Below are 15,246 nucleotides of genomic sequence, written 5' to 3'. Positions count from 1 at the left end.
ATAGGGTCCCACAACCACCTGGGGTCCACTGCCACACCCCACAAGACGGGAATGGGGTCAACTATCGCCCAGAAAATGGGTATGAGGGTCCACTACAACCCACTAGATGGATATGGAGTCCACTACCACCTACAAGATTAGTATGTGGTCCACTACAGCCCGCAGGATGGGTATGGGGTCCACAACCACTAACAAGATGGGTATAGGGGTCCATTACCACCCCCAAGATTGGTATGTGCTCCACTACCACCCGCACAAGGGGTAATGGGTCCACTAGCACCATCAAGATGGGTATTAGTTCCACTACCACCCACATGATGGATATTAGGTCCACTACCACCACCATGATGGGTATAGGGTCCACTATCACCCACAAGATGGGTATAGAGTCCACTACCACCCACAAGATGGGAATGGGGTTCACTACCACCCACAAGATGGTTATGGGGTCCACTACCACCCTCAAGATGGGTATGGGGTCCAGTCCACTACCACCCACAAGATACTTATGGGGTCCACTACCACCAACAAGATGGGTATTGGGTCCAATACCACCCACAAGATGGTTATGGGGTTCACTACCACCCACAAGATGGGTATGGGGGTCCACTACAACCCACAAGATGGGTATGGGGTCCACTACCACCAACAAGATGAGTATGGGTCCACTACCACAAACAAGATGGGTGTAGGGTCCACTACAACCCACAAGATGGGTATGGAATCCACTACTACACACAGGATGGGTATGGGGTCCACAACCACAAACAAGATGGGTATGAGGTCCACTACCACCCACAAGATGGTTATGGGGTTTATTACCACCTATATGATGGGTATGGGGTCCACTTTCCCCACAATATGGGTATCGGGTCCACTACCACCCACAAGATGTGTACTGGGTCCAGTACCACCCACAGGATGGGTATAGGATCCCACAACCAACTGGGTTCCACTAACCCCCCCCCCCCCACAAACGAGACGGGTATGGGGTTAAATATCACCCATAAAAGGGTATGAGGTCCACTACCACCCACATGATGGATATGGAGTCCACTACCACCCACTAGATTGGTATGTGGTCCACTATCACCCGCAAGAAGGGTGTGGGGTCCATTACTCCACACAATTTGGGAAAGTGGTCGACTACCCTCTCACAAGATTTGGATAGGGTCCTCTGCCACCCACAAGTTTGGTATGGTGTCCACTACCACCCGCTGGATGGGTATGGGGTCCACTACCACCCACAAGATGGTTATGGGGTCCACAACCGCCCACAAGATGGGTATGGGGTCCACTTCTACCAACAAGATGGGAATGGGGACCACTACCTCCCACAAGATGGGTACGGTGTCCACTACCACCCGCAGGATGGGTATGGGGTTCACTACCCCCCTAACAAGATGGGTATTGGGTCCAATACCACCGACAAGATGGTTATTGGGTCCACTACCATCCACAAGATGGGTATGGGGACCACTACAACCCACAACATGGGTATGGGGTCCATTACCACCCGCTGGATAGGTATGGGGTTCACTACCACCAACAAGATGTGTATGGGGTCCATTGCCACCCACAATATTAGGATGGGGTCCACTACCACCCGCAGGATGGGTATGGGGTTCACTGCCCCCCAACAAGATGGGTATTGGGTCCAATACCACCCACAACATGGGTACGGTGTCCACTACCCCCCACATTATGGGGTATGGGGTCCAATACCACCCACAAGATGGGTACGGGGTCCACTACCACCCGCAGGATTGAAATATTGTCCCACAACCACCTGGGGTCCACTATCCCCACCACAAGACGGGTATGGGGTCCACTACCGCCCAGAAAATGGGTGTGGGGTCCACTTCCATTTACAAGATTTATATGGAGTCCAATACCACCCACAAGATTAGTATGTGGTCCACTACAACCCGCAGGATGGGTATGGGATGCACAACCATCAACAAGATGGGTATGGGATCCACTACCCCCACAATATGGGTATGGGGACCACTTCGACCCACAAGATGTGTATTGGGTCCACTGCCACCCGCAGGATGGGTATAGGGTCTCACTACCACTAGTTGTCCACTACCCCCCACCCCCACACACAAGACGGGTATGGGGTGCAATATCACCCATATGATGGATATGGGGTTCACTACCACCCACAAGTTAGCTATGGGGTCCACTAACCTCTGACAAGATATGGATGGGGTCCTCTATAACCCACAATATTGGTATGTGGTCCACTACCACCCGCAGGATGGGTGTGGAATCCCCTACCGCCCACAAGTTGGGTATGGGGTCCACTACCCTCTCACAAGATTTGGATGAGGTCCTCTACCACCCACAAGATTGGTATGTGGTCCACTACCACCTGCTGCAAGGGTATGGGGTCCTCTATCACCCACAAGATGGGTATGGGGTCCATTACCGCTCACAAGATAGGTATGGGGTCCACTACCACCCACATTTATGGGTATGGGGTCCACTACCACAAACAAGATGGGTATGGGGTCCACTAGCACCCGCTGGATAGGTATAGTGTCCACTACCACGACGAACAAGATGGGTATGGGATCCGCTACCACCAACAAGGTGTGTATGGGGTCCACTACCCCCGCAGGATTGATTTAGGGTCCCACAACCACCCGGGGTCCACTGTCACCACCCCACAAAACGGGTATGGGGTTCTCTGTCGCACAAAAAATGGGTATGGGGTCCACAACAACCCACAAGATTGATAAGGAGTCCACTACCACCCACAAGATTGGTAGGTGGTCCACTACCACCCGCAGGATGGGTATGGAGTCCACAACCACCAACAAGATGGGTATAGGGGTCCATTACCACCCACAGGATGGGTATGGAGTCTATTACCACCCACAAGATCGGTATGGGGTCCTCTACCCCCCCTCCACGAGACGGGGATGGGGGTCCACTACCACTCACATAATGGGTGTGGGGTCCACTACCACCCGCTGGATAGGTATAGGGTCCACAACCACCAACAAGAAGGGTATAGGGGTCCATAACCACCACAAAACGGTATCCACTACCACTAACAAGAATGGTATGTTGTCCATTACCACCCACAGGATTGGTCCACTACCACTCATAAGATGGGTAAGGGGTCAACTACCCCCCCACAAGATGGGTATTCGGTCTATTACCACCCACAAGTTGGGTTAGGAGTCCACTACCCCCTCACAAGATGGGGATGCGGTCCACTATAACCCACAAGAGTGGTAAGTGGTCCACTACCACCCGAAACAGCGGTATGGGGTCAAATACCACCCACAAGATGGGTATGGGGTCCACTACCGCTTTGAAGTTGGGCATGGGGTCCACGACCATCCACAAGATGGGTACTAGGTCAACTACCACCCACAAGATGGGTATGGGGTCCACTACCACCAACAAGATTGGTATGGGGTACAACACCGTAGACAAGATGGTTATGGGGTCTACTACCACCCACAAGATAGGTATGGGGTTCACTACCACCCCCAAGATGGGAATAGGGGTCCAATACAACCCACAAGATGAGTATGGGGGCCACTACCACCCGCTGGATAGGAATAGGGTCCACTACCACCAACAAGATGGGCATGGGATCCAACTACCACCAACAACATGGGTACGGTGTCCACTACCCTCACAATATGGATATGGGGTCCACCTCCACCCAAAAGATGGGTATGGGGTCCACTACCACCCGCAGGATGGATATGGGCTCCCACAACCACCTGGGGTCCACTATCCTCCAAAAACATGACGGGTATGGGGTCCACTATCACCCAGAAAACGGGTTTGGGATCCACTTCCATCTTCAAGATGGATATGGAGTCCACTACCACCCACAAGAGTGGTATGTGGTCCACCACCACCCGCAGGATGGGCATAGGGTCCGTAACCACTAACAAGATGGGTATGGGGTCCACTACTACCCACAAGAAGGTTATGAGGTACACTACCACCTACATGATGGGTATGGGGTTTACGACCCCCACAATATGGGTATGGGGTCCACTACCACATACAAGATGTGTATTGGGTCCATTGCTACCCGCAGGATGAGTATAGGGTCCCACAACCAACAGGGGTCCACTAACCCCGCCCCCCCCACACACGACGGGTAAGGGGTCCAATATCACCCACAAAATGGGTATGTAGTCCACTACCACCTGTAGGATGGGTGTGGGGGTCCCCTACCATCCACAAGTTGGGTATGGGGTCCACTACCCTCTCACAAGATTTGGATGGGGTTTTCTACCACCCACAAGATTGGTATGTGGTCCACCACCACCCTTACGATGGGTATGGGATCCATAACCACTAACAAGATGGGTATGGGGTCCACTACCACCCACAAGAAGGTTATGAGGTTCACTATCACCTACATGATGGGTATGGGGTCCACTACCCCCACAGTTTGGGTACGGGGTCTACTTCCACAAACAAGATGTGTATTGGGTCCACTGCCACCTGCAGAATGGGTATAGGGTCCCACATCCACCAGGGGTCCACTAACCCCCCCCCACACACACACTAGACGGGTATGGGGTCCAATATCACCTACAAAATGGGTATGTATTCCACTACCACCTGTAGGATAGGTGTGGGGTCCCCTACCTCCCACAAGATTGGTATGTGGTCCACTACCACCTGCTGGATGGGTATGAGATCCATTATGACAAACAAGATGGGTTATGAGTTCCTCTACCACCCATAAGATGGGTATGGGGTCCATTACCTCTTACATAATGGGTATGGGGTCCACTACCTCCAACAAGATGGGTATGAGGTCCACTACCACCCACAAGATGGTTATGGGGTCCTCTAACAACCGCAGGATGGGTATGCGATCCAATACCACCAACAAGATGAGTATTGGGACCATTTCCACTCACAAAATTAGTATGGGGTTCACTACCACCCACATGATGGGCATGGGGTCCACTACCCCCAACAAGATGGTTATGGAGTCCACTACCACCCACAACATGGGTACTGAGTCAACTACCCCCCACAATATGGGTATGGGGTCCACTACCACCCACAAGATGGGTATGGGGTCCACTACCACCCGCAGGATGGATATAGGGTCCCAAAACCACCTGGGGTCTACTATCACCCCACACAAGACGGGTATGGGGTCCACTAACACCCACAAGAAGGATATGGAGTCCACTACCACCCACAAACTGGTATGTGGTCCACTACCACCCGCAGGATGCGTATGGGGTTCACAACCACCAACAAGATAGGTATGGGGACCAAAAACACCCACAAGAAGGGTATTGGGTCCACTACCACACACAATGTGGGTATGGGGTCAACTACCACCCACAAGATGGGTATGGGGTCCACTACCACCCTCAAGTTGGGTATGGGGTCCACTACCACCAACAAGATGGGTATGGGGCCCAACACCACCGACTAGATGGTTATGCGGTCGACTATCATCCACAAGATGGGTATGGTGTTCACTACCACCCACAAGATGGGAATCGGGGTCCACTACAACCCACAAGATGGGAATGGGGTCAACTACCACCCGCTGGATAGGAATAGGGTCCACTACCACCAACAAGATGGGCATGGGATCCACTATCACCAACAACATGGGTACGGTGTCCACTAGCCCCACAATATGGGTATGGGGTCCACTTCCACCCACAAGATGGGTATGGGGTCCACTTCCACCCACAAGAAGGTTATGAGGTTCACTACCACCTACATGATGGGTACGGGGTCCACTACCCCCACAATACGGGTATGGGGTCCACTACCACATACAAGATGTGTATTGAGTCCACTGCCACCCGCAGGATCGGTATAGGGTCCCACAACCACCAGAGGATCAATAACCCCCCCCCCCCAACACACGACGGGTATGGGGACCAATATCACCCACAAAATGGGTATGTAGTTCCTTACCACCTGAAGTATAGGTGTGGGGTCCCCAAGCATCCACAAGTTGGGTATGGGGACCACTCCCCTCTCACAGGGTTTGGATGGGGTCCTCTACCACCCACATGATTGGTATGTGGTCCACCACCACCCGCACGATGGGTATGGGGTCCATAACCACTAACAAGATGGGTACGGGGTCCACTACCATCCACAAAAAGGTTATGAGGTTCACTACCACCTACATGATGAGCATGGGGTCCACTACCCCCACAATTTGGGTATCAGGTCAACTACCACATACAAGATGTGTATTTCGTCCACTGCCACCCGCAGGATGGGTATAGGATCCCAAAACCATCAGGGGTCCACTAAGCCCCCCCCCTCCCCCACACACAAGACGGGTATGTTGTCCAATATCACCCACAAAATGGGTATGTACTCCACAACCATCTGTAGGATCGGTGTGGGTCCCCTACTATCCACTAGTTGGGTATGGGGTCCACTACCCTCTCACAAGATTTGGATGGGTTCCTCCACCTCCAAAAAGATTGGTATGTGGTACACTATCACCTGCTGGATGGGTTTGAGGTCCACTATGACAAACAAGATGGGGTATGAGTTCCTCTACCACCAATAAGATGGGTATGGAGTCCACTACCACCCACAAGATGGGTATGGGGTCCATTACCGCCCACAAGATGGTTATTGGGTCCTCTACTACCCACATGATGGGTATGGGGTCCACTTCCACCAACAAGATGGGTATGGGTCCACTACCACCCACAAGATAGGTATGGGGTCCACTAGCACCCGCAGGATGGGTATTGGGTCCACTAACACCAACAAGATGGGTATGGGGTCCAGTACCCCCAACAAGATGGGTATGGGGTCCACTACCACCCACAACATGGGTACTGATTCAACTACCCCCCACAATATGGGTATGGGGTCCACTACCACCCACAAGATGGATATGGGGTCGACTACCACCTGCAGGATGGATATAGGGTCCCACAATCACGTGGGGTCCAATATCACCCCCCACAAGTCGGGTATGGGGTCCACTATCACCCAGAAAATGTGTATGGGGTCCACTATCACCCACAAGATGGATATGGAGTCCACTACCACCCACAACAAGACTGGTATGTGGTCCACTACCACCTGCAGGAAGGGTATGGTGTCCACAACCACCAACAAGATGGATATGGGGTACATTACCACCCAAAGGATTGGTATGGGGTCCACTACCACTTACAAGATGGGAATTGCGTCCGTTGCCACCCACAAGTTGGGTATGGGGTCCACTAATCCCCCCACGAGACAGGTATGGGGTCAAAAACCACCCACATGATGGGTGTGGGGTCCACTACCACTCACATGTTGGGCATGGGGTCCATTACCCCAAGAGACGGGAATGGAATCCACTACCACCCACAAGAATGGTATGTTGTCCACTACAACCAACAAGATGGTTACGCGTTCCACTACCACCCACAAGATGGGTATATGGTCCAACCCCACCCACACGATAGGTATGGGGTCCACTACCGCGTAAAGATGGGTGAGGCGTCCACAACCTCCCATAAGTTGGGTATGGGGTTCACTACCCTCTTCAAGATGGGGATGGGGTCCTCTACCACCCAAAAGATTTATATGTGGTCCACTACCACCCACAAGATGGGTATGGGGTCCATTACCAGCCACAAGTTGGGTGTGGGGTCTACTACCATGCTCAAAATGGGTGTGGTGTCCACTACCACCCACAAGTTGGGTACGGGGTCCACTACCCCCTCACAAGATGGGGATGGGGTCCACTACCACCCAAAAGATTGGTATGTGGTCCACTACTACCCGCAGGAGCTGTATGGGGTCATCTACCACCCACAAGATGGGTATGGGGTCCAGAACCTCAAACAAGAAGAGTATGGGGTCCATTACGACCCACAAAATGGGTATGAGTTCCCCTACCACCCACAGGATGGGCATGGGGGCAACGACCCTCCACAAAATGGGTATAGTGTCCACTACCGCCCACAAGATGGGTATGTGGTCCAAATCAAACTGCAGGATGGGTATGGGTTCCACTACCACCAACCACATCGGAATGGGGTATACTTGCACCTACAAGATGGGTGTGGGGTCTACTACCACCAACTTGATGGGGTATGGGGGTCCACTACCACCCACAAGATGGGTATGGGGGTCCCCTTCAACCCACTAAATGGCTATGTGGTCCTTACCGCATGCAGGATGTGAAATGGGTCCACTGCCTCCAACAAGATGGGTATGAGTTCCACTACCACCAACAAGACAGGTATGGGGTCCACTATCACCCACAAGTTGGGTATGGGGTTTACTACCATCCACAAGATGGGTGTGGGGTCCACTACCACCCACAAGATGGGTATGGGTCCCACTACCACCCACAAGATGTTTATGGGGGTCCACTACCAGGCACACTATGGGAAGGGGTCCACAACCCCCAAAGAGATGGGAATGTGGTCCACTACCACCGAACAACATGGGTATGGTGTCCACTACCCCCACAATATGGGTATGGGGTCCGCTATTACCCACAAAATGGGTATGGATTCCACTATCACCCCACAAGATGGATATGGGGTCCACAACCACAAACAAGAAGAGTATGGGGTCCATTACGACCCACAAAATGGGTATGAGGTCCCCTACCACCCATAAGGTGGGAATGGGGTCCACCTCCTACAAGATGGGTATGGGGCCAGTTACCACCAACATGATGCGTATGGGGTCCACCACCATTCACATAATGGGTATAGGGTCCACTATCCCCCCTACAAGACGGGTATGGGGTCCACTACCCCCCAACAGATGTGTGTGGGGTTCACTACCACTCACAAGATGGGTATGAGGTCCATTACCCCCACAATTTGGGGATGGGGTCCACTACCTCCCACAAGATTGGTATGTGGTACACTACCACCCACAGGATTGGTATGGGGTCCACTACCACCAACCAGATGAGTATTTATTCCACTACCACCCACAAGATGGGTATGGGGTCCACTACCACCCACAAGATGCGAAAGGGGTTCACTACCACGCTCAAGATGGGTATGGGGTCCACCACCACCTACAAGGTGGGTATGGGGTCCACTACCACCCAGAAGAAGGGTATGGGGTCCGTAACCACCCACAAGATGGGTGTGGGGTCCACTACCACTCACAACTTGGGTATGGGGTCCATTATCCCCCACAAGATGGAGATGGGGTCCACTACCACCCACAAGATGGGTCCACTAACGCCCAGAAGAATGGTATTGGTCCACTATCGCCCACAAGATTGGGGTCAACAACCACCTACAAGATGGGTATGGTGTCCATTACCACCCACAGGATGGGTATTGGGTCCATTACCACCCACTGGGTGGGTATTGGATCCACTACCACCCCCCACAAGACGGGTATGGGGTCCACTAAAACCCACATGATGGATGTGGGGTCCACTACCACTCACAAGTTGGGTATGTGGTCCATTTCCCCTACAAAACGGGAATGGGGTCCACTACCACACACAAGATTGGAATGTTGTCTATTACCACCCACAAGATGATTATGGGTTCCACTACCACTATCAAGATGGGTATGTGGTCCAATACCACCCGCAGGATAGATATGGGGTCCACTACCAGCACCAAGATGGGTATGGGGTCCACTACCACCCACAAGATGGGTGTGGGGTCCACTACTACCCACAAGTTTCGTAAGGGGTCCACTACCCTCTTCAAGATGGCGATGGGGTCCTGTACCTTCCAAAAGATTGGTATGTGGTCCACTTCCACGCGCTGGATGGATATGGGGTCCACTACCACCAACAAGATGGGTATGGGTTCCACTACCACACACACAAGATGGGTATGGGGTCCAGTACCACCCAAAAGCTAGGTATGGGTCCAATACCACCCACAAGATTGTTGTGGGGTCAACTACAACCCAAAAGTTGGGTATGTGGTCCACTACTCCCTAACAAGATGGGTATGGGGTCCACTACCACCAAAAAGATGGGTAAGTGGGTGCACTACAACCCACAAGATGGGTATGGGATCCAATACCCCACAAGATGGGGATGTGGTCCACTACCACCCAAAAAGATTGGTATGTGGTCCACTACCACCCGCAGGATGGGTATGTGGTTCACTACCACCAACAAGGTTGGTATGGGTTCCACTACCACTAATAAGATAGGTGTAGGGCCAATACCACCCAGAAGATGGGTTTGGGGTCCGCAAACACCCACAAGATGGGTATGGGGTCCACTACCACCCACAAGATGGTTATGGGGTTCACTACCACGCACATGATGGGAATGGGGCTACTACTCCCATCAAGATGGGTATGGTGTCCACTATCTCCCACAAAATGGGTTTGGAGTCCACTACCTCTCCACAAGATGGATATGGGGTCCACTATCACCCACAAGATTGGTATGTTGTCCACTACCACCCGCAGGATGGGTATGGGGTCCACAACCACCAACAAGATGGGTATGGCGTCCATTACCACCCACAAGGAGGGTATGGGGACCACTACCACCCACACGGAGGGTATGGGGTGCACTACCACCCACAAGATGGGTATGGGGTCCACTACCACCCGCAGGATAGGTATGGGGTCCACAAACACCAACAAGATGGGTATTGGGTCCATTACTACCCACAGGATTGGTATTGGGTCCACTACCACCCACAAGGTGGGGTATGTGGTCCATTACCACCCACAAGTTGGGTATGGGGTATATTATCCCCACAAAACGGGAATGGGGTCCACTACCACACACAAGATTGGGTTGTGGTCCATTACCACCCACAGGTTGGGTATGGGGTTCACTACAACCAACATGATGAGTATGGGATCCACTACCACCTACAAGATGGGTATGGGATCCACTACCACCTACAAGATGGGTATGGGGTCCACTACCACCCACAAGTTGGGTATGGAGTCCAGTACCCTCTTCAAGATGGAGATGTGGTCCTCTACACCCCACTAGATTAGTGTATGGTCCACTACCACCACCAGGATGGGTATGGGGTCCACTACCACCATCAAGATGGGTATGAGTTCCACTACCACCCACAAGATGGGTATGAGGTCCACTACCACCCGCAGGAGAGGTATGGGGTCAACTACCACCCACAAGATGGGAATGGGGTCCACTACCGCCCACAAGATAGGTATGTTGTCCACTACCACCCGCAAGATGGGTATGGGGTCCACTATCACCAACAAGATGGGAATGGTGTCCACTACCACCCACAAGATAGGTATGTTGTCCACTACAACCGGCAGGATGAGTTCAGTGTCCACTACCACTAACAAGATGTGTATGTGGTCCACTACCACCCAGAAGATGGGTATGGGGTCAACTACCACCAACAAGATGGGTATGGGATCCAGAACCACCAAAAAGATGTTTATAGGGTCCACTACCACCAACAAGATTGGTATGTGGTCTACTACCACCCGTAAGAGGGGTATGGGGTCAATTACCACCCACAAGATGGGTATGGGGTCCATTACCACCCACTGGATGGGTATTGGATCCACAACCACCCCCCACAAGACGGGTATGGGGTCCACTAAAACCCACATGATGGGTATGGGGTCCATTACCCCCACAAAACGGGATTGGGGTCCACTACCACACACAAGATTGGAATGTTGTCCATTACCACCCACAGGATGGGTATGGGGTTCTCTACAACCAACAAGATGGGTATGGGATCCACTACCACCTACAAGATGTGTATGGGATTCACTACCACCCATAAGATGGGTGTGGGGTCCACTACCACCCACAAGTTGGTTATGGGGTCCAATACCATCTTCAATTGGGGATGTGGTCCACCCACAAGATTGGTATATGGAAACTATCACCCAAAGGATGGGTATGGAATCCACTACCACCAACAAGATGGGTATTGGGTCCACTACCACCCGCAGGAGAGGTATGGGGTCAACTACCACCCACAATATCGGTATGGGGTCAACTACCGCCCACAAGATAGGTATGTTGCCCACTACCACCCACAAGATGGGTATGGGGTCCACTAGAACCAATAAGAGGGGTATGGGGTCCACTACCACCCACAAGATAGAAATGTGGTCCACTACAATCTGCAAGATGGGTATAGTGTCCACTACCACCAACAAGATGTGTATGTGGTCCACTACCACCCACAAGATGGGTATGGGGTCCACTACCACCAACAAGATGGGTATGGGATCCACTACCACTCACAATAGGGTTATATGGGTCCCCTACCACCCATAAGATGGGTATGTGGTCCACAACTACCCGAAGGATGGGAATATGGTCCACTACCACCAACAAGATGGGTATGGGATCCACAACCACCAACAAGATGGGTATAGGGTCCATTACAACCCACAAGATGGGTGTTGGGTCCACTACCACCCACAAGATGGTTATGGGGTCCACTTCCACTCACAAAATGGGTATTGGGTCCGCTACCCCCACAAGATGGGGAATGGATCCACTACTACCCACAGGAGTGGGATCGTGTCCGCTACCACCAAGAAGGTGGGTATGTGGCCAACTACTACTCACAAGTTGGGAATGGGGTCCATTACGCCCACAAGATGGGGATGGGGTCCACTACCACCCACGAGATTTGTATGTGGTCCACTGCCACCCACAGGTTTGGTATGGGGTACGCTACCACCAACAAGATGCGTATGGGTTCCACTACCACCCACAAGATTGGTATGGGGTCCATTACCACCCACAAGATGGGTGTGGGGTCCACTACCACCCACAAGATGGGTGTGGGGTCCACTACCACCCACATGTTGGGTATGGGGTCCACTACCTCCTCACAAGATGGGTGTGTGATCAACTACTACCCGCAGGATGGGTATAGAGTCCACTACCACCAACTAGATAGGCATGGGTTCCACTTCCACCCTTAAGATGGGTATGGGGTCCACTACCGCCTACAAGAGATGGGTATGGGGTCCACAACCCCCCACAAGAAGAGGATTGAGGCCACTACCACCAACAAGAAAGGTATGGGGTCCAATACCACGCACATGATGGATGTGTGTTCCACTACCACCCGCAGGATGGGTATGGGGTCCACTACCCCCCCACAAGATGGGTATGGGGTCTACTACCATCAATAAGATGGGTATGGGGGTTCACTACCACTCACAAGATTGGAATGGGGTCCACTACCACCCACAAGATGGTTATGGGGTCCATTCCCACCCACAAGATGGGTATTAGAGTCCACTACAACCCACAAGAATGGTATGCGGTCCACTACCACCCGCAGGATGGGTATGGGGTTCACTACTACCAGCAAGATGGGTGTGGGGTCTACTACCACCAACAAGATGGGTGTGGGGTCTCACTACCCCCACAAGATGGGCATTGGGTCCACTACCACCCACAAGTATTGAGTCCACTAACACCCACAAGATGGTTATGGTGTTCACTACATCCAACATGATTGGTATGGGGTCCACTAACCCCAACAAAATGGGTATGGGGTCTACTACCTCCCACAATATCGGTATGGGGTCCACTACCACCCACAAGATGGGAATGGGGTCCACTACAACACGCAGGATGGGTATAGGTTCCCACAACCACCTGGGGTCCACTACTAACCACAAGGTTGGTGTGGGGTCCACAACCACCAAAAAGATGGGTATGAGGTCCATTACCACCCACAAGAAGAGTATGGGGTCCACTTCCATTCACATGAGGGGTTTAGGGCCATTAACCCACCACCCCCCCAAGACAGGTAGGGTGTCCACTACCACCCACAGGATGGGTATGGGGTTCACTACAACCAACATGATGGGTATGGGATCCACTACCACCTACAAGATGGGTATGGGATCCACTACCACCTACAAGATGGGTATGGGGTCCACTACCACCAACAAGTTCGGCATGGGCTCCACTACCCTCTTCAAGATGGGGATGTGGTCCTCTACACCCCACAAAATTAGTATATGGTCCACTACCACCCACAGGATTGGTATGGGGTACACCTCCTCCAACAAGATGCGTATGGGTTCCACTACCTCCCACAAGATGGGTATGGGGTCCATTAACACCCACAAGATGGGTGTGGGGTCCACTACCACCCACACAATGGGTGTTGGGTCCACAACCTCCAACAAGTTGGGTATTGGGTCGACTACCTCCTCACAAGATAGGTGTGTGATAAACTACCACCCGCAGGAGGGGTATAGGGTCCACTACCACCAACAATATGAGCACGGGTTCCACTACCACCCTCAAGATGGGTATGATGTCCACTACCACCCTCAAGATGGGTATGGTGTCCATTACCGCTCACAAGAGATGGGTATGGGGTCCACTACCCCCCACAAGATGGGTATGGGGTCCACTTCCACCCACAAGTTGGGTATTGGGTCCACTACCTCCTCACAAGATACGTGTGTGATAAACTACCACCCGCAGGAGGGGTATAGGGTCCACTACCCCCTTGAAGATGGGGATGGGGGTCATCTACCACCCACATGATTGGTATGTGGTCCACTACCATCCGCAGGATGGGTATGAGGTTCCACTACCTAAAAAAAAATGGGTATGGGTTCCACTACCACCCACAAGATGGGTATGGGGTCCACTACCACCTACAAGATGGGTGTGGGGTCCACTACCACCCACAAGATGGGAATGGTTCCATTACCACCCACAAGATGGATATGGGGTCCACTACCATTCACATGATGGGATTGGGTCCACTACCACTCACAAGTTGGGTATAGGGCCCATTAACCCACAAGATGGGGATGGGTTCCACTACCACCAACAAGATTAGTATGTGAGCTAGTACCACCCGCAGGATGGGTATGGGTCCACTACCACCAACAAGATGGGTATGAGGACCTCTACAACCCACAAAATGGGTGTAGGGTCCACTACCACCCACAAGATGGGTGTGGGATCCACTAGCACCCACAAGTTGGGTTTGGGATCCACGACCCCCCTCCAAGATTGGGAATGGGTCCACAACCACCCACAAGATTGGTATATGGGCCACTACCACCCACAAGTTGGGTATGGGGTACACTACCCCCTTCAAGATGGGGATGGGGTCCTCTATCACCCACAAAATTGGTATGTGGTCCACTACCACCCGCAGGATGGGTATAGGGTCCACTACCACCAACAACATGGGTATGGGTTTCATTCCCACCCGCAAGATGGGAAGGGGGTCCACTACCACCAACAAGATGGGTGTGCGGTCCACTACCACCCACAAGATTGGTGTGGGGGTC

The 15,246-nt window shown here is 52.4% G+C and overlaps 1 protein-coding gene across 1 annotated transcript; it reads left to right on the top strand.

Annotated features, from left to right (window-relative positions):
• The first annotated feature begins 13,405 nt into the window (after positions 1–13,405).
• On the top strand, positions 13,406–14,485 carry LOC138362709 (uncharacterized PPE family protein PPE16-like). Its single transcript, XM_069321212.1, has one exon. The coding sequence runs from the start codon at positions 13,406–13,408 to the stop codon at positions 14,483–14,485; it is 1,080 nt and encodes a 359-aa protein (XP_069177313.1).
• Positions 14,486–15,246: the final 761 nt, after the last annotated feature.

This window comes from Procambarus clarkii, chromosome 1, assembly GCF_040958095.1.
Source record: "Procambarus clarkii isolate CNS0578487 chromosome 1, FALCON_Pclarkii_2.0, whole genome shotgun sequence".
NCBI lineage: Eukaryota > Metazoa > Arthropoda > Malacostraca > Decapoda > Cambaridae > Procambarus > Procambarus clarkii.
Note: the sequence above shows the minus strand (reverse complement) of the source record. Positions and strands in the feature narration are given on the sequence as shown.